The 19,320-nt window shown below is 36.8% G+C and overlaps 1 protein-coding gene across 6 annotated transcripts in view; it reads left to right on the forward strand.

Moving 5' to 3' along the window:
• The window catches only part of ehbp1 (EH domain binding protein 1), a 142,556-nt gene that overhangs the window by 8,818 nt on the left and 114,418 nt on the right, over window positions 1–19,320 (forward strand). For all 6 annotated transcript variants that reach the window (XM_058750157.1, XM_058750158.1, XM_058750160.1 and 3 more), the window contains exons 3-4: window positions 16,975–17,032; window positions 18,732–18,827. In XM_058750157.1, coding sequence (XP_058606140.1) covers window positions 16,975–17,032; window positions 18,732–18,827 — 154 coding nt within the window. The remainder of the gene's footprint in view (window positions 1–16,974; window positions 17,033–18,731; window positions 18,828–19,320) is intronic.

Genomic DNA, 19,320 nt, shown 5'->3' on the forward strand with positions numbered 1-19,320 from the left:
TTGATTCCTCTTTCTGTAGGCTCAAGGTTCAACAGCCCCATTCAGCTCAAATGTGATCCAGAGTGCTAAACCAGGCTTAGGGATGCACCGAATATTTGGCAATCGAAATTGTTCAGCCAAAAAAACTCTTTCGGTGTTCAGCCGAATAAGCAAAAAGAACAAATAAATTGTACCGAACAATGACGTGACGTGATCAAATAGAGGTGAGCACTAATGTCCGCTGTGTGGAAGCATTAAAACTGTCTGAGAAAGACGTAAAAATCATTACAAGCACCGACAGCGAGAGACTGCTTAGTGCTGCATCTCATCTCTCCGATGAGAAGTGGAAGGTGTGGTTGTTGCTGGTTACTGTATGATGATTGAAATCGCGAAATGACCTTAAACAATTAGTAAATAAACTGCAGAACTGAAGTCTTCCTGCGGGTTTCTGCCAAAATAGAAGCTGAGAAAAAGCAAGAACTCCATTAACATTCATAAATGTTAGTATTGTAATTTTACTGTTGTTCTGTAAAATGAAATAAAAACGTAAGACAATAATAATAATAATTACAACAGCTCTATTAATACATTTATTATAACATTCACACATAGTGTTCAAATTGGGATCTGTAATATATTCTGATGTTTTAAAAGAATTCTCTTCTGCTCAGCAAGGCTGCATTTATTTGTACAGTAAAAAATATAAGCCTGATTCAAGAAGGGGGCCTCAAAAATGACCAAAAAAATATTATTTTACGAACTTATTAATTTTAAGTTAAATTGTGTTTTGTTGTTTTGTTGATTTGTAATGTCTGCTAGAATGTGAAAAAATGTTCAGTGTTAAGTAAATATTTTAAATTGTTGTTTTGTAATTGATTTTTTCTTTGAAAAGCAAGACAAAACAGTAAAAAGCACATTTTGGTCAACATACAGCACAACTGCGCTCACGGCGACCCGAGTTCGATTCCCGTCTCGAGGTCCTTTGCCGATCCCGCCACCAACAATTTTCATTTCTGTGCATCCTTTGCTTAGATTATGTGTAACTTTATTAGAGTGAATACAAAACAACACAGAGCATCTGTGCTATAGTGAATGCTTCTGGGCAAGCTGTTTAGTGAGCTGGAGTGCAGACTTGAATACACACTTTCTGTTGTCAGTAAAAGCAGATTCTCTTTTTCCAGCTGTGTTGTCCATGTGTTCATCCATCTGTTCATTATAAGAAATTATTATTTCTCCCCTCTAACTTTCTATCCGCTCCTCTTCCCTTGGTTTCTTCAAGCTTTAGCGGGGCTTGACAATAAGGACTGCCTAATGATCACCAACCTTAAATGAAGACGATGTGGTCAAAACAATCTTATTCATTCAAATATAAGGTTACGTGTCAAAAACATACATTTTTTTTTAAATTGTATTTTATTTATTGTTTGTTATTTTTAGAATTATTTTATGTTGTGGAATGAATTAAAATTTTAGCAGGGAGAGTGTAAAATATTTTTTAGCATTGAGCCCAGCCTTTGGCCTGAAAAATGGCAATTTAATGCTCGCATTGCTGTCTGTCACAATAAATCACCCTCTTGTCCACAACACACACAGATGCCTCACTCCCTGTCACTGTGAGTTAAGTCATTCAGGGTGAATGAAACAGACCCTCATTTGTCATTTCTCATATGAATGGATGCTGGCACTTGGCAGGTTGTGTTTGTTTCAGTTTTTTTTTCTTTTAAAGAAAAGCAAGTAAATCGACAGCATTTTTATCCCAGTGTTGATTACTACAGAAAATTACCAGTAGTAAAATAATCAAAGTAAGTGATTCTGTCACAGTAGTCTTGTCTAATTTTAGCATTTATGTACTTTTAAAATGGAGTGTATTTTAATGTGATTGTACATGGTTTACTGTAATGTTCCTAAATTGTCTTTGCAGTAATTGGCATTATGCTGCGGATGCTGTCGATAGAGTTTAAGTTGTATTGATCCAGAATGTTCCTTTAATCATTTGTTTAGTGCCTCACTGCAAGTATTACACCATCCCTGAGCCTTTGCTTCATGTGGATGTGAGGAAATTACTGATGCCGTGTAGGAGGCTGTGAAGATGCAGATCTGTGTGTGTGTGTGTGTGTGCGTGTTTGATTGCACATGCTGAGCAGACTGAAGGTTTAATAAGGTCATGTAAGTGATCAGGGAATCAGGAGGGAGTCATGATGTATAGCTTAGGTTTCATTGATCACAGCACCTCACGGTAGCCATGTTTTTATTTAATCCAGGCGAAATTAACTAGTTTATAAAAGTAAAATATTGCATAAAACATTTCAAGTAAAGCACTGTTGCGTTCAAGAGAATAAAATTGTCACTTCCTGGGAAACTGGCATAAAGTATCAATAATAAAAATAAAAGTTGCTGCAACCGGGGAAGCCAGTAGCTCTTTTTTTGCTACATAATAAATGAGTTGCGCCTCAGATCTTGCAGACAACACACGCAATAAGAAACACTGGGATGATGTCTTGCGTTTGGATGCCTGATGTTATGGGATGTGGATGGCAGTTATGGGAGGTGATTATAACAAATCATTTTGATGATGGAATTTCAGAATTATTAAAATAACATTTGAGATGGTGTGCAATGAGATTGGAGCGCTGGTTAGTTCAGTCATCCAATCACATGATCTGTTGAGACAAAGTCACATAACTGAACATTGATTAATTTATTAGGTAAATGTGTTTCCATTTATAGTTTAAAAAAAAAACGTTGTTATCCTAAAATTTGCCTAAAAATAAGTGGATGGAAACATAGCTACTGAGATGATTAGTGTTTCTCTCTCTCTCTCTCTCTCTCTCTCTCTCTCTCAGTGCTTGGGTTCATGTCGTCTGGATGCAGTCAGCCCTTATAATGAAGGATTCATGGCTTTATGTATCAGTCAGTTTGAGTTAATGGACTCCAAGTCCTTTCATGTGCCTCATGACACTGGGTGTGTATGTTTGTGTGCTCTCTGACTCAAATTGAAGACTTTCTTGCTAGCAGGACCAGATAAGGGGAGATTTTCTGCAACTTGAAATGACTTGGAGGAAATAATTAGTTTGTAGCCTTCAGTGATCTTATACAGCTCAGTTTGCAGTATATGCAGTGTCATATTCTACACGTTTGTGGTGTTTTATTTTTCCATGAAATCCACTTACAATGTTCATCAAGGTTTCATGCATCAAAAATGTGAATTTTTTTTTGTTTACACAACCGTTTTCTAACTGCTCTATATAATGATGATATATATATTACATTTAATTATCTTCAGTGGTGTTAAAGGGGTCATATAATGCCATTTTTGTACAAGCTAATATGATTCTTTAGGGTCTAAATTGAAAGTTTGTAATATACTTTAATTAAAAATTCTCATTAGTATTGTAAGAAAACACTAATTTTACCTGCTCAAAAACAGCTCTCTGTTCAGCACACCGTTTTAGTGCGTGTGTTTTTAAATGCTAGTGAGCTTTGCTCGCCCCGCCCCTCTGTTCTGTGGGGCGTTTTGACACAACACACGTGGAGTGTTGCCTTGACAACAGTTGAGGGTATATTTTGAAGAATGGCAGTGGGAGTCTCTGAGGATACTGTGCAACTGTAACGTTTTGTTCATTATAAGCGTGGGATTATTAATTATATTGAGAACGTCAGAATAGAAAACATGCATGTACCCTGAATGTAAACATTAGCCACATACATCGTGAAGCGTGCTAGCGATTTGCAAAGATTAATATAAAGGTTAATTAAACGTTACACTCACTTCTTCTGGAGGTTCAGCAGGAACACGAATAGTTGGTACCGATTCTTTTTTCAGGAGCAGCTTCTTAGCAAAACCAGCTCTATACTGACCTTCATTTATAAAGCAGTCTGGTGAAAAATGATTCGCGCAAACATGAAAACATTGACGTTGCTCGTGGGGAATATTCCCTTCAAAAGCGAAACTCAGCCACTGTGTCTTCAGCGGTTCGGACCTAGGAACATCAAAATGACTGCTGTGTTCATTATTGCACCCGAGAACAGAACACCACAATCGCTTAGACGCCATTCTGCTCATAGACAGCTCCAGCGTATATCAACAATGAGGCGCGGACTATGATTGACAGCTCGCTCACGAGCAAGGGCGGGTCTGTGTTGAAACACTGCTGTCAATCAACCATCGTGGGAGGGGCGTCCGACACACGGTCGAACGGCTTGATTTGAGACAGGGTAAAACAAATAAGGAGATTAAAAAAAAAACACTGGATGGATTTTTATCATTTTATGATGGTTGTGTACAGGCACTGCTAACACACATTTCAGTACAATCAACTTGTAAAAGTGCATGTACCATTATATGACCCCTTTAAGAAGCAAGGAACGAGTAATTTTGGGTCACTGGAATTATTTATAAATTTACATAAAAAAAAAAAAAAAAAAAAGTTAAAGCATCCAGTAATGATTATAATGAAACTGTTTATAGAATTTTTATGACACCAGTTTATTTAGCGCAGGCACATTTTTGGTTTATTTCCTTATAAGGGTACCAATGGACCTTCACTGTTTTTCTCTTTTTCTCTTTGTTTGTGTGTTGGTTCAGTGGATGATTGCAGTTTTTCATAATGGCTTCTATAAAACAGGTTTTATAACTGACTCGTAAACTTAAAGGAATATTTCCATTACGATATAGTGCTGAAGGAAGGGTGTGTGTCTGTATGAAAGATCCGCCACTCAGTTAGCTATGCTATGTTTAGAAGGAACAACTGTACATGTAATAAAAGTCAGATAGGCCTAAATCTGAGGTAAAATGTTTCTGAAATATTTCTAGAAATGGGAAGGCAGCAGATTGAGCTGCAAAATGTTTATTGCAAGTTGGGAAAGATATCTGCTGAAACAAACAGATTAAATAATATATTAATCTGTCATTCAATTCCAAATTTGCAAATTCAAGTCTATATAAATTTAAGCTATACAAAAAAAATGTGTGGGCGAAAAAATTGATTTAAAGTCATGATGAAATGGAAGCAGTGACAGCTCTTTTCTTCTATATTGTTGTGTACGTCCAAATTAAATGGATTATTGAAAATGTAGGGTGGGAAGTCAGTCCATCTGTTGTTGAATTGGATTTAGGTAGATCTTAAATGGTCGATTATATGAAAGGGGTGGAACTACGAAGTAAAAAAAGTGAAAATTTTAAATATATACGTGATGAATAGTTTACAATAAGATAAATAAGATGCATTTAGAAAGTAGGGTGAATTTTAATTTCATGCCGACATTAAGTATAAAGAATATCTGAAATAGTCTTGAAGAATTTGACTTTGAAAATGCTTGGATATCCTAGAATGAATAACTAATTTCATAAGTCAATAGGTCATAGTTATAATTCATGTTTTGAAGGACACTTCTTGGGTGAACTGTTTCTTATAGGAATACAGTGAATTTCACGATGGTCAATCAGACATTGCTAAGGCTTTATTTATTTTTTAATTATTTTTTTTTTACATGAGTACCAGAGATGTTTTAAGACATGTTTACTCTCTTTCACTTTATTCTAATAAATAATTTAAAAACAGGGCTACACAGATAGCTGAATCAATAACCTTCTTGTCTGCTATCTCTCTCGTAGGCCGTATTGTGTGGCAGTACTGTATTGTGTGTTCCTGATCTCCCGTTACAGGCTCTTTAGTGTGTTAATCTTAATATCACTCTGTTCCACTAGCTGCTCTCTCTTTGTCTTGCTCTCTTTCTTGATCCAGACGTTCAGAGATCAAATCAGAGGGGGCGTTTTCTGATTGATAGCATCACTGTCTGTGTCTGTCACAAGTGTTCCTTCCTTTTTATTGATGGAGCTGTTCATAGCCTAGAGATGGTTGCGGAAATCTGTATTATTATTATTTTTATGTCCATCCGTTCTGAGTCAGGATGTGGTTCAGTCTGTCCACTCCTCTTGTGGCGTCTCATCACTTCCTCTCCCTCCCTTTCCCTGTGGACTTGGATATTTTTTATTGAAAATATATTATGTAGCCTATTTGAAAAACAGCCATGGGTAAAATTACCCAGAGGTGTTGTTAATATAATAATTTAATTATGTAATATTTAAAAAAAAAATCAAAATAAAATATTAATAAATACATCTCTGATAATCCCAGGTTGCTATGGTCACGCTGGTTCGTTTACCCATTAATATCTCGTGGCCACGACAAAACTAAACCAAAAGACTCAAAGAAGCTTTGTTTTTTTAATCTTCCAGTGACAGTCATGTCTTAATTTATGCCAGGAGTTATGTAAATGAAAAACGAAGTCGAGATGGATATGAAGCTTGAGTCTTAGACCTTTTTAATGATGTATAGTTTATGAAGTTAATTGCATTCTTTTACATTAAAACTAGCAGTAACTCTGAACTAATGTAAACAAAGAACGCTGTGCGCTGGCGTCCTCCCACAGGTTAAGAGATTTTAAACAAGCACTGTTAATACACATTTAGGTAACCAAATGAAACAATACACATTTTAATGCTATAAAAGTGTGCACATTGAGAGAAATGAACAGCAGATGTTCATATTAACAACTTCTTTAACTTGAGCAAACGCTGCTAATACACATATACATTTGTTAATAAAGTTAATAAAATTAAAACATGCATGTTTTAAAGCTAGTGAATAAAAGGAAACGATCCACCCACATGCCTCTGCTCAATGACGGTGCCTGGACCAGTTGTAATCTACGTCTCGGGTCGATGGCGTCACTTCCAGGGAGGCATGCCCAGGTCTGTTGTACACGCCCCCGTCCCTTGACTCCACCCCCATGTCAAAACAGTGCCACAAAGTGAGATGCGCAGAAACGTGAAGTGCAAAGGGGAAAACGGTATCGCAAGCTCAAACTTGACTGAAACGCAAAATGGAAGCAGCGTTGCAAATAAATTAGTAGATATGGCCATGGAAAATATGTATTGCAAAATCATTGCTTTTGCTCTGTTTCATTTATATTTTGCAATTCTTTATTTTTATTTACAAAAAGAACATTTATTTTTTTATCAATACTTTCATTTTCGTTAGCAAAACTTTATTTTCTTTTGCAATAGAGAATGAGAATGTGACGTAACGCCGCGTTGAGTTCTGGGAAACTGCTTTGTTTATCTGCCATATTTGCAGGATAGCGCTGCCTTTCCGCCATTGAGTTTAGGGCAGTGTTTGATTTTTTTTTTTTTGTCGTGATTGTGAAAAATGTCACCATTGTATGTCATTCATGCTGCATCGAGAATTGCAATAGTAACTCAGATCATCGTTCTGAGAGAAAACTGGATAATACAGTATGTTTTTTCGCCTTTTTTCTGTGTAAAAACACCAAATGAAGCAGGTCGTGGAGAAGACGCCGAATAGTAAATCTGTTAATGTCACTGATTAAACCCACTGCCTTTTACTCAATAAAAGAATGTGAAGACAGTGGCATAATACAGTGAAATAATATGTTCTTTAGCCATATAAAAACAGTTGCCATGTGTGCGGGTAAAATTTACCCGCTGGCGCTTTTAGGTATACAGCGACCTCTGGTGGTTCTAGTGTTAATGTACCAAGACAGTTATAGACAAAATTGTAAAGCATATATTATGTGCAGATAATACGCATAAGCTCAAAATATGAACGCACCGCGTTTATTTACGTTAAGCATTTTCTTCTCATAAGAACAAATGCACCGAGCAGTGATAATAAAAGAAAACATTAAGTACACACCTTACTAATAAATCATAATATGTGCAGAAAAACAGATGAGCCCAAAATATGAACATTAAATATCACTGTCTTAATCCATAAGCGCTTTCTACATTACGATTTTCTAAAGGCAGGAAAACGCTTAACGTTTAAACATATCGCGTTAATATTCTGGCTCCCCTGCATGTCTTTTAGCATCACTGTCTTAGTACATTAAGCCAGCATTTAAAAATGCTACAAAACTGTTCACAAGCTCCTAGGGATTTGATTTTGCTTGTCATTTGTTGAAATAAATATAAAAAGTACAGTGAGTTTGTGACTGTTTGCTGAATGTGACCCACAATCTCGGATTCTCCTCCATGGCGTGGAAAAATGAATATTTATAATGACAACAATTATACTTTGTCATTTAACCTCTTAACTGTCACCGTCCACCCTATGGGACGCCTACGTTTACTTCACTATTTTACAATTAAATCCTGCTCTAATCATGACAAACTATATATCGTTGGAAAGGTCTAAGACTCCTAAATAGGTATTTTACCACTTTTATTGTTAAAAAATTATGTAGGAAAAGTAATAGATTAATTTATGACAAGAGTGCACCTGAAAAATCTACATCATAACAGGAGTTCTGACCTTTGTCACAGAAAGTCTTCTTTTTTGCCTTTTTCTCTATCACGCTTTAGAAATCATAAGAAATTATATATCAGTTGAAAACTTAAAATCTCAAAATTCATCCTTTGAAACCCATTTTAAAATCAGACATTGCATTACCATGGAAATGGTACATCAAAATCATGTTACAAAATGTTTTCATTCATGAATTATAAAAATTTAAGTTTGGATAGTGCACTATAATGTCTATGTTCAAAACTGTGAGTGACAGTTAAGGGGTTAAAAAAAAAGTTTCCAACAAAGAAATGGATCGACTTCTGTCAGCTTGTTGAACAAACACTTTATTTGGATAACTTAATATGACGGCTGAAGCAGCAGCGAGCGTCCAGCGGGTGACACTGTTTTTACGTTAATCAGGTCAACATTGTAAATGAAACTCTACAAAACCTAAGAGAAAAAATCTAATTTTCATGCAGTGCGATTAAATTAGCTTCTCTTCCCTGCAAACGATACAATGAAGAATGAATTATTGTTTAACTTTAAAGGCAAAAACGAAACAAAAGATAAGCAGTTATCCGTATAGAGAATGAGAAGTAACCATGGGAACAGACAGGCTATCCTGCTAATATGGCGGCGCCTTCCCGAAATGCTACGTGGAGTGAAAAGATTGTGACGTAACTTCTCATTCTCTATACTTGAATTCTCTTGCAAATATATGTGGCATTGTTTTGACTCCATAGTTTTTGCTAATACGTCAGTTTACTTAACAGCAAAACCCAAACATTTTAGAGCGCTTGTGCTCTAATCCTTTGATTAGACTGACAGGACAGCTGATTCGGTGGTTGCCTAGCAACATAAAAACGCAGCGCAACAAAAGGCAGTGCGGTGCGCCTCGCATTTTCAGAACTAAAAAACGCATTTGGTGTGATAGGGGCCTAAATGGTTCAGACATTTAAAAGCAAACAAAAAACACCTACTGTATGCAAGTAGTTAAAATGCATGTACCACATAACATAGTTTAAATGCCAATCCATCCCAAAACAAAGGTTTTAAATGTATAAAGAAGCCATCAAATAGATCCTCTCAATCTGATCACAAGTGGTCACAGGAGATGCATGTTACCAGCTGAAGGCCAAGGCCGATATATTGGCTGATATTTGGGATTTTTCAAATATCGGCACGGGCCGATACGTTTTTCTGTTTGGCCGTTTGCGTCCAACGTGGGATTTTTTTTTTTTTTGATGGTGCGCCGGACTTGTATTTTGCCTAAGCACACAGCGCTCACATTCTCCCTCTTGTTAACTGTCATCGTTCTGTCTAATACAAAAAGAAGTCTGTCTAATAATCCGATAGAATGGTTAAACAAAGGAATTCAAATGTATAAAAAAACTTATTATAACTATTGCTTTCATATTATTAGTAATAGAAAGGCAAACATTATAATATTTTCTCTTGCCGTCAGTATTTAGCAAATACGCATTTACATCATTTAAGCAAATCTTTGAATGTCTAATGAACATGTAATTTCACAAACCTTTCAAACTTTGTCGAATCCAGCTGTGAGATCTTGTAAAGTGTACATGTGTATCCTGCATGATCACGTGTTCTCTGTGTGACGGTCGGTCCGTGCGAATTGAATTCTTTAAACTTTAAACTCGTGATTTCAAATTATGCTGCACTTTATGCATTTTCCCACTGTCATATTCATGTCATTTTCACTGTGTGCTGTATGTAAAATGAGTGTTACTTTGACGTTATTCGAAAAAATATTATTCCCAATGCACACAAACATCCCAGAATACTGAATGCCCTGTTGTTTGCAGTGTTTACTTCCTTATTAATTATATTTTTTAAGTATTTATTTATTTGTGAAAAATACTTTGTCATCTGAAGTATGTTTATTTTACACATTTATTTTTAAATCTATTTTCAAATATTTCTTAAATACTGATCAAAATAAATAAAATTATATTGGCTTTATATTGGCCACCCTGCTTTCCGAGATATCGCATCGGCTGTCAAAAAACCAATATTGGTCGACCACTACTTGTGATGTTAATACCAAGTGTTAATACCATCTTTCTTGTGCACTCTGGTTTTCTCTGTTTGTGAGCTTTAGTGTTTGTGTTGGGGCAACTGTTTCTGCTGACCAGTGAAGGATTTTCCTCTTGGGTTTGCCTGTCTGTGTGCCCTCTCTACCCTGCTCCACTTCCTGCTGATAACATCTCCTGCTGTGCGATGACCCACTTTGTCACTCCTTTTCTCTTTATTTATTTATGTCAGCACTCCTGAAATCTGCAGCTTTTATTTTGCTGTAATCAGAAGTGTAAATGGTATTGTGCCTCCCAGAGACAATTGGTCTTGTTGCATTGTTGTATTTTAAAGACTTTTGCCTTTGTCTCTTTCTGTAATAGAGAAAGAATACTTGGGTAATAGCTCTAGATGAGTATAAAACTCTCTCTCACACCCACAACATTTTCCACTGTTTTTATGGGGGTGTTTATTGTCTATTAATGAATGTTGTAGATCTACATTTACTAGCTAGACTGAAAACATTCAGCTTTATTTTAATCCTACAGACAAGCCCAGTTTCCAAATTAAGACCTTAAAACTAAGCCTATTTTAGATCAGGGTTTCCTAAAGTTTTGATTCTACTGATTCTTTTAAATCAATATTTTAAAGTCTGAAATATTTAATTGGCTTTGTAGCTGTTTATTTTAATTAGATATGCACATTTATGCACATTTTCAGTTATTAAAAATGACTTATTTTAAATTGCAATACTATTTTACAGTGTTGCTGGTTTTACTGTATTTTTATCAACTAAACACTAAAATACAAAATTTTTATCAACTAAAACATTTGTCAGCTTGAGACATTAAATAAAATCTTATTGACACTAAACTTTTTTCCAGTAGTGTGGTTCATGGACCTGCTTAAATTTACTCAAGTAATAAACATGTCTCTGAGGGCTTGCTTATTCAAACAACATTTAGACACCTACAGTGCAATCTGTACATCATTAGGCCTAACGAGTGCTGCTAAACACTTAAGTGTTATTCAGTTCACTTTTGACTCATTATTTCTTAAAAACCAAAACATTGCATGCTATGATTGGAAATCTTATATAGTTCTTGCTGTAATTAAAGGTGTGAACACAGATGCAGAACTGCAGCCTGTCCGTCTTAAATTCCCAGAGCAGGGTCTGACAGTCTTGGCTTCAGTACTCAGACCTCAGTTGTTGACAGGTTTCTATCAGCAGACACCTGCCAGATTTACAAAGAATGCCAATTAGGGTTGGGCCGATAGACAATGCCATCGTCCATCACCGATGGCTGATAGACATCACGATGTTGAGCCGGCATCGTGATTCCAGGCCCCCCCCCATACTCCTTGCAATCCGCTGCATCCCAGGACCGTGTTTGGAAGAAAATGACGTGTACTATGGGACCCCAAAAGGGAATAAATACGAGATGGGAGGAAAATATATATTTCAGTAGCCTACTTTCTCCCACAGTTATATCATTGGGTAATTATAATGTACATAGCCTAAATTGTGGGCATCAGGGAGCCGCTATTATGCCTGGCACTGAAACTGCTTTTTGCACGATCACTTTTTAGTTTCACTTTTACTTTCGAGATTCGCGATCGCACATACTCTGTTTATACTATGGAGCAGCAGTACTTACCACACATTTTGCAAGATTAGATGTTTGTCAGTTGTGCTCGGGATCTGCAAATTATTCGCCATCTTCTCAAGCCGGTCACACACTGGACAAGAAGCTCAGCGCCGCGGCATGACGCGCGCCATGTCTTTACATTATTTTGAATCGTTACTAGGCACCACGCACAGATGCCGAATGGCGCCGCCGGTGTGCGTATGCTCATAGAAAATGTGTTTGAATTTTAAAGACATGGCGTGGTGCTGCTGTTCTCGTCCAGTGTGCGACCAGCTTCAGTCATGTACTGTAATGTAGCGGGCAACCGTTGGCAATCATTATTTGTTTTCCTTCCTGTTCTGAATACAGATTTACGCTTCAGCTATACCCCCTAACTACACCCCCGCCCCCGACCCCCAATGACATCGTCCGATGCCAATTTTATAGACATCGCCCAACCCTAATGCCAATCATGGAAAAATTTCATATTAGGGTTTTTGTAGAGAATGGTAGTTAAGATGGACCTTGAAAGAGCAGTCAAAAGAAAGACTCTGTGGCTTTGGCAGGCAAAGTAAATCTAAATGTATCTAGAGCTGCATGACCTGCAGCCACAAATCTGAGCTAAAACAACTGACCGACTTTAAGGATCTGTGTGGTAATGGGTCTGAGAAATGAACTGTACCCTAGGGAACACAGAGTGCACATATGAAATATAAGAAATGAACCACGAAATGAGTTACAGGTGTGGTTCTTTCTGTTTCTGGCAGGATGCTGGTGGGTTTGCAGCAGGAAACACATTGAAACGAGAGCAATACTGTAATGTAGTTCTGTTGAACATATAATGCTTGTGTTTAGGATTCAGATGGTTGCTGTGATTGTGAAGTGCAATAATTGTATTTGTATGTGTCTATGCTGGCATTGGCTGTAGAAACACTGAACAGGTTTCTGGTTCATTGGCCTTTGTCAACCAGCAGTATACTGCCGCTCAAAAGTTTGGGATCTGTAAGTTTTTTAATGTTTTTTTTTTTTAAGGGAGTCTCTTCTGCTCATCAAGGCTGTATTTATTTGATCAAAAATACAGAAAAAACAGTAATATTGTGAAATCTTTTTGCAGTTTCTAATATTGGTTTCCTGTTTTTATATACTTTAAAATAGAATTTATTTCTGTGATACAGCGCTGAATTTTCAGCATCATTACTCCAGTCTTCAGTGTCACATGATCTATGCTGATTTATTATGAGTGTTGAAACTGTTGTGTTGCTTCATATTGTTTTTTGGAACATGTGATACTTTTTTTCTTTGATGAATGCAAAGTTAAAAAGAGCAGCATTTGTTCAAAATAGAAGTCTTTTCTAACAATATAAGTCTTAACTATGACTTTTTATTCATTTAACACATCCCTCCTGAATAAAAGTATTCATTTCTTTAAAAAAAAAAGAAAGAAAAAATGTACTGACCCCAAACTTTTGAGTAGCATTGTATATTGTTACACAAAATTTCTTTTTTAAATAAATGCTGTTCTTTTTAACTTTTTATTAATAAGAGAATCCTAAAAAAAATCACAGGTCCCAAAGAAAATATGAAGCAGCACAACGGTTTCCAACATCGATTATAATTCAGCATATTAGAATGATTTCTGAAGGATCATGTGACACTGAAGACTGGAGTAATGATGCTGAAAATTCAGCTTCGATCACAGCTTTGATCACTGTCATTCCAGACAGACTGGATGATGATAAGATCAGATCTCTGTGTGGAGTAGTGCTGGGCGGTATGACCAAAAATGTATATCACGGTATTTTTCAAAATTATACCGGTTTCACGGTACATGACGGTATTTATTTTTTTCATGCATGATCGGGTGTTAACCACATTTTCTACTGATTGAGAGAGGAAAAACTGCAGTAGATTGACTTAGAATGCCCTATTTTACTGTCATGGTGAGCGAATATTGTAGAAAAATTCCACACTAAATAGTGACTAAACACGACCCATTAATACATGTTAACCAGGAGCCATTCTCATTTATAATCGCGACATCGTCTGATAAAATCAACATGCATCTATAACGTTATACTAAAGAGCGGCTATGCGGTGGTTTTGGCTATATTACTTTTTTGTCTCATGCAGCGCACTGCCTGCGTCTGAGTAAACTAAAAAAAAAAGTGCATAATATTAACAGACGAACTATGCTCATATTTATAATTCCAAACAGTCGCGGTACGGCCAAATGAATGCGGTGCTTCTCTGCTGCTCGCTGCACAGAACAGACGCAGAGAGACGCGACGCTGCGCTGGGAGTCAGATCTCCCTTTAGGTAGGGTTTCGTGATCCCCCCGCAATCCGCCGCATCCCAACGTGTTCTGAAAGAAAATGACGTGTACTGCGGAATGTGGATCCCTTAAAGCAGTGTTACTCATTGCGTGGCTCACAAGACTCATGCGGCTCGCCAAGCTTTAATTTGTGGCTCGCATGGCAGTAAATAATACGATGATATGAGCAATACAGAGATTTCATAAAAACATTTAAAAAAACAAGCAGGGCTATAACATAACCTATAAAAAAAACTCACACCGTGTCTACACCGGACGTGAGCGTCACGGTGCGATCAGGGCTTTATGATTTCCGCGATGAACTAGTATCTGTAAATGTTAAGCTGCAAAAATACCATTTAAATATGAATCCTGCATGTCTTATTATGAATGAATGCACAGACGCGTAGTTTCATTTACTACTCACATACTGAAGCGCGCAGTGTTTTCAGCGTCTGCCGTCTTGCCAAATGAGGTCATAAATACATGAACAACAGTCAGTGTCTGCTCTATTACAAATAAAAAAAAAATTTTTAATACCCAAAACAGCGGGATTACAAAATGGAAATATAGACTAGAAAATAAACTTGCTCCGCCCTTAAGTCCATGACATTGACTTGCTGCCGAGAATAAATACAAGATGGGAGGAAAATGTATATTTCTTTCCCTCCCAGTTTTATCATTGGGTGATCATCATACTGTATATACAATTGCGGGAATCAGGGAGCTGCTATTATGCATTGCAACTGCTTTTGAATGCATGATCGCTTTTTAGTTTCACTTTCACTTTCGAGATTGGCGATCGCATGTTCGTGTTTATACTATGGAGCGGCAGTATTTACCACACATTTTACAAGATTAGATGTTTGTCAGTTTTGCTCATGATTTGCAAATCATTCATCATTGTCCTGAGTCATCTCTCCTTACTCTGTTTATGTGGTAAATTAAATTTTATGTACTGTAATGTAACTGTAACAGGCAACCGTTAGCAATCGTTATTCGTTTTCCATGCCTTTCTGAATACGGATTCACGCTTCAGGCACACCCCCTAACCCCCAAGATGTCATCGTCCATCGTTTATCAGAACTACCACCTATCTACTGAATAGCAAGATGCTAAATTTGTGTTTCAAGAAAACTTATCAAAAAGAAATGGGAAACACTAGTAATGTATATCGAAATATCAGAAATGTGTTTAAAAATCATAACACCATTATTGAAAAAAAAAAATATCGCGATACATATTGATATCGAATTATTGTCCAGCCCTATGTCAAATGTTTTTTTTTTTTAATTAAAACGGTAAATTCATTTAGTATTAATAATATACATAATGATACATTGATACTTATTATATAATCATACATAGTCTATTATATTTTTAATGACTCTTTGATGAATGGGAAGAATTAAAAAGAACATAATTTATTTGAAATGGAAATCTTTTGTAACATTTATAAGTGTCTTTACTGTCACTTTTGATCATTTTATGCAGCCTTGCTGACTAAAAGTTCTTTCAAGAAACATTGTGACCCATCCATGAGGAAACATAAAGCCATTATGAAAAACTTTGATAAGATCATGTGAAAAGAGAATTGCAGTAGAGCATGTCAGCTAGCCTAGAGGAAACGCACAAGTCCAAGTTGGAATGGAAATATAGAAGAGAGGATAAAGGGAAAGAGTTTTGGTATTTCAGAGCGAGAGAGGACTGGAAACAGATTGTCTTCAGTGCTCTATGTCAAACACAGCATGATGCTGTAGGGCAGGAGGCAGTGTGTGTGTGTGTGTCTAGAAATGTAGAGACACAATGGAGCATCTGTGCATGGTTTCTGTGATGCTCTCTTGCTAGTTTCCCAGACACAGTTTAAGTCTAGTCATTGGTTAAAATGTTCTATCAGTGATTTTCCACAGAAAATCCATTTTGGGGGGCGCAGACATTTCTCTGTTCCTGGGAAACTGATACCTATAGTAATCTAGAATAATCCAGACATGCAGCAGGTGATCGTTTATCTTTCTGTCTGCTCTACCATGTTTGGAACGGTTTATATGAGGACAGTGATGTTCTGAAAACGAGACACACAGCACCCATGCATAAACACATGTGTCAGATTGCGGTCAAGCCTCTTACTGCTGGTAATCCAATTCTAGATTGTGAGTCCCAGTTCCTGTGTGTGTTCTCTCTCTCAGTCCTGCTCAGATGTCCTGAAACCTTTTTCTCCTTCTATTCTAACAGTCCGTTTATCTTTAAACCCGTAGGTCTATCCGTGAGTCTTCACTTTGATGTGTATTGTGAATGTTGTACTGTAAGGTGTATTTGTGCTTTAGTGTGAGGGATGAATTGAACTCCATTAACACATACATCTAGTGCTCACACCCTTGCCTCTCAAAATCAAAGCAGTGAGTTAGTTAGTTTACTGCTGGGTTAGGCTGTATGTGATATGTGTGTCAATTGATTTGCAGCATCAGTTGGACTTTGAGCTCTTTGCTGAGAAAGCTGATCAGCATCTTTCTCTCTTATTTCTTATCTGATCTTATATTCTGTTGGGCCTTGTGTGATTTAGACTCGATTTTGCTGTTGTTTGTTTACAGCAGAACTAAAATCTGAAGCTTTGGTAGCGTTTCTTTTAGATATTGTGCTTGTTTAATATGTCATCATTAATGCTGATTGTTTTATTTTTTTTCTCTTGTGTTTTTTTTTTTTTTTTTTTTAGGCAACCGGACAAGCTAGTTGTTGTCTGGACACGCAGGAGCCGAAGGAAATCATCCAAGGTGGGTAATACTACATTTTTTTTTTTTTTTTTTTTTTTTATGCTGTTGCAAACAATGCCTTAACTATGTTTACATGTGCAGTAACTAGTGGGTTACTATTAGGGGTGGCACGGTACACAGATGTCACAGTTCGGGGGTCACGGTTCGATACGATTTCGGTACAACAGGGGAAAAAAACCATCATCTATGCTCAGTTTCTTTTCATTTATTTTGAACAGACAGTAGTGCAAATTACAATTGTTTTCCATCTAGATGTGAAAATACTAAATATTATTACATGTTATGTCTATAAAATCCGTTTTGTTTTCATTGTGAGTGTACACAAATAAAAGCAGACCTTTATACAGTGATTATTAATAAGACAATAAGTGTTTAAAGTTGATTCTGCTGGTATAAGGAAACAGCGCGCGCACGCACACACACACACACACACACACAAAAAAAAAACACATCAGTTCCAGCATTGCTAACTTGACAGCGCAGTTGGTACTTTATCAAAATAAAATACAGTGAACCAAACATAAGCGCGCGCCTCTGTGTCACCATTGGAACGCGACTGAAGTACAAAGCCTATAATTTACATAATAAATAATAGTTTAGCGTTCAGATACTTTACATCGCAATTATGGAAATATTATGGAATATTTGGATTTGTGCCGAATGAGAGAGGTAGGATACATGAGCTCAAAGCCCCATTTCGCAAACAGTTGAGTGCGCAATCCTTTAAAGTATACTCCCTTGTCAGTCTATGTCAGAGACGCGTTCAGAATCAGCACATGGTCACTGTCTGGGGGCTTTGTTTTCAAGAGCGCATCTAATGGCATTCGCTGTTCTTCTGCTGGCGGTTATCAAACAGTGAGTGCTGCATTACTGCGGGCGCCCCCTTCTGGATTGGGGGTGAATTGTCTGTATTCGTCGTAAGACCTCATGCACCGAACCGAGACGCCCGTACCGTGACGGTTTGTTACGAATACATGTACCGTGCCACCCCTAGTTACTATAGTTGAGCTACATTCTTAATATATAATTTGATGGATTAAATACACTTCCCAGATCAGTTGTACAGTTGTAGCCCAATTAGCAATGTATACATGTTAGACAATGTTGAGCTAAAATTACATTATCTAGGTAAGTTATCTGTCTTATTTGACTTAACAAAACCAGACTAGTATAGTAAGAGCAGTCTTGACTGAAGTGTTTGTGACATTTTTAGTTGTAGTCCAACTGAAATCATCTTTTAAATGTGCATTTAAATGCCTTTAACGATTGAGCTAATGATATGAGTTTGGGATGGCACAGCTCCTTCTGGTGCTGATGTTGGCTCAAAAATTACGCACATTAACTTTAATGAATCATTAAAGCTTTATGTAACAACTTATCACTCCAAATGAACTGAAAACAAATTCTTGTTTTCCAGTACAAATATCTAATTTACTTGCAGCAAAATTACTTAATGATAGTCTTGTTTTATGCTTCATGCTTTAAACGTTTAACAAGTTCTGCCAGTGAGGTAAGAAATATTATATTTAATTCAAACTGGCAAACAAGACAGAAATACCGAGTAAGAAAATAAATTTGTAGTGTCTTTTATTGAAGCAATTAGATTATTGTATATATTTTTTGTTTTATTTTGTATGAGTAAAGCTGTTAGTTTTAATGAATCTTTTATGCATCTTTTTCATGCATTTTTTGTTTGTAGTCTCATAGCTGGCAGCCTGGCATCAAGAATCCCTATAGAGGAGTGGTTGTGTGGCCTGTTCCAGAGAACATAGAGATCACTGTCACACTATTTAAGGTAAAAACATGCATTTACACACACACACACACACACAAAAAAACAGTCTCTTATCTAGGGGCCAAGTAGGCCTAGATGTTATTGGGGCCAGTTGTAGCAGTTGGCTTTTTCCCAGAAGCTGATTGGTTGGGATCTGCAGGTCTGCTGGTGTCTAGACGTCCTGATTCCACTCTAATTTAACTGCCACAGTCCAAATTTTAACCCCCTTCTCAAGTGTGTGTGTAGCAGAAACTGACACGGCAGCAGGAAGTCTGCGCTCGGTATTTTAGTCTTTTTGAGATGCCAGTCAGCAGATTTTTTACATCTGGCACAAGTGAAGTGAGACCTTACATCCTGAATTGTTAGACCCATATGCAGCCACAGAGGAATCTGTTAGACAAAGAACGAGAGAGAAATTTGTAGATCTGTGGTTCCTTCTGTTAACAGCATAGATGTAATTATGAACATGTATGAAGAAAGTTTAGAATTCATCCATCATTTCATCAGCTTTGAT

Source organism: Onychostoma macrolepis, chromosome 17 (genome assembly GCF_012432095.1).
Source record: "Onychostoma macrolepis isolate SWU-2019 chromosome 17, ASM1243209v1, whole genome shotgun sequence".
Taxonomy (NCBI): domain Eukaryota; kingdom Metazoa; phylum Chordata; class Actinopteri; order Cypriniformes; family Cyprinidae; genus Onychostoma; species Onychostoma macrolepis.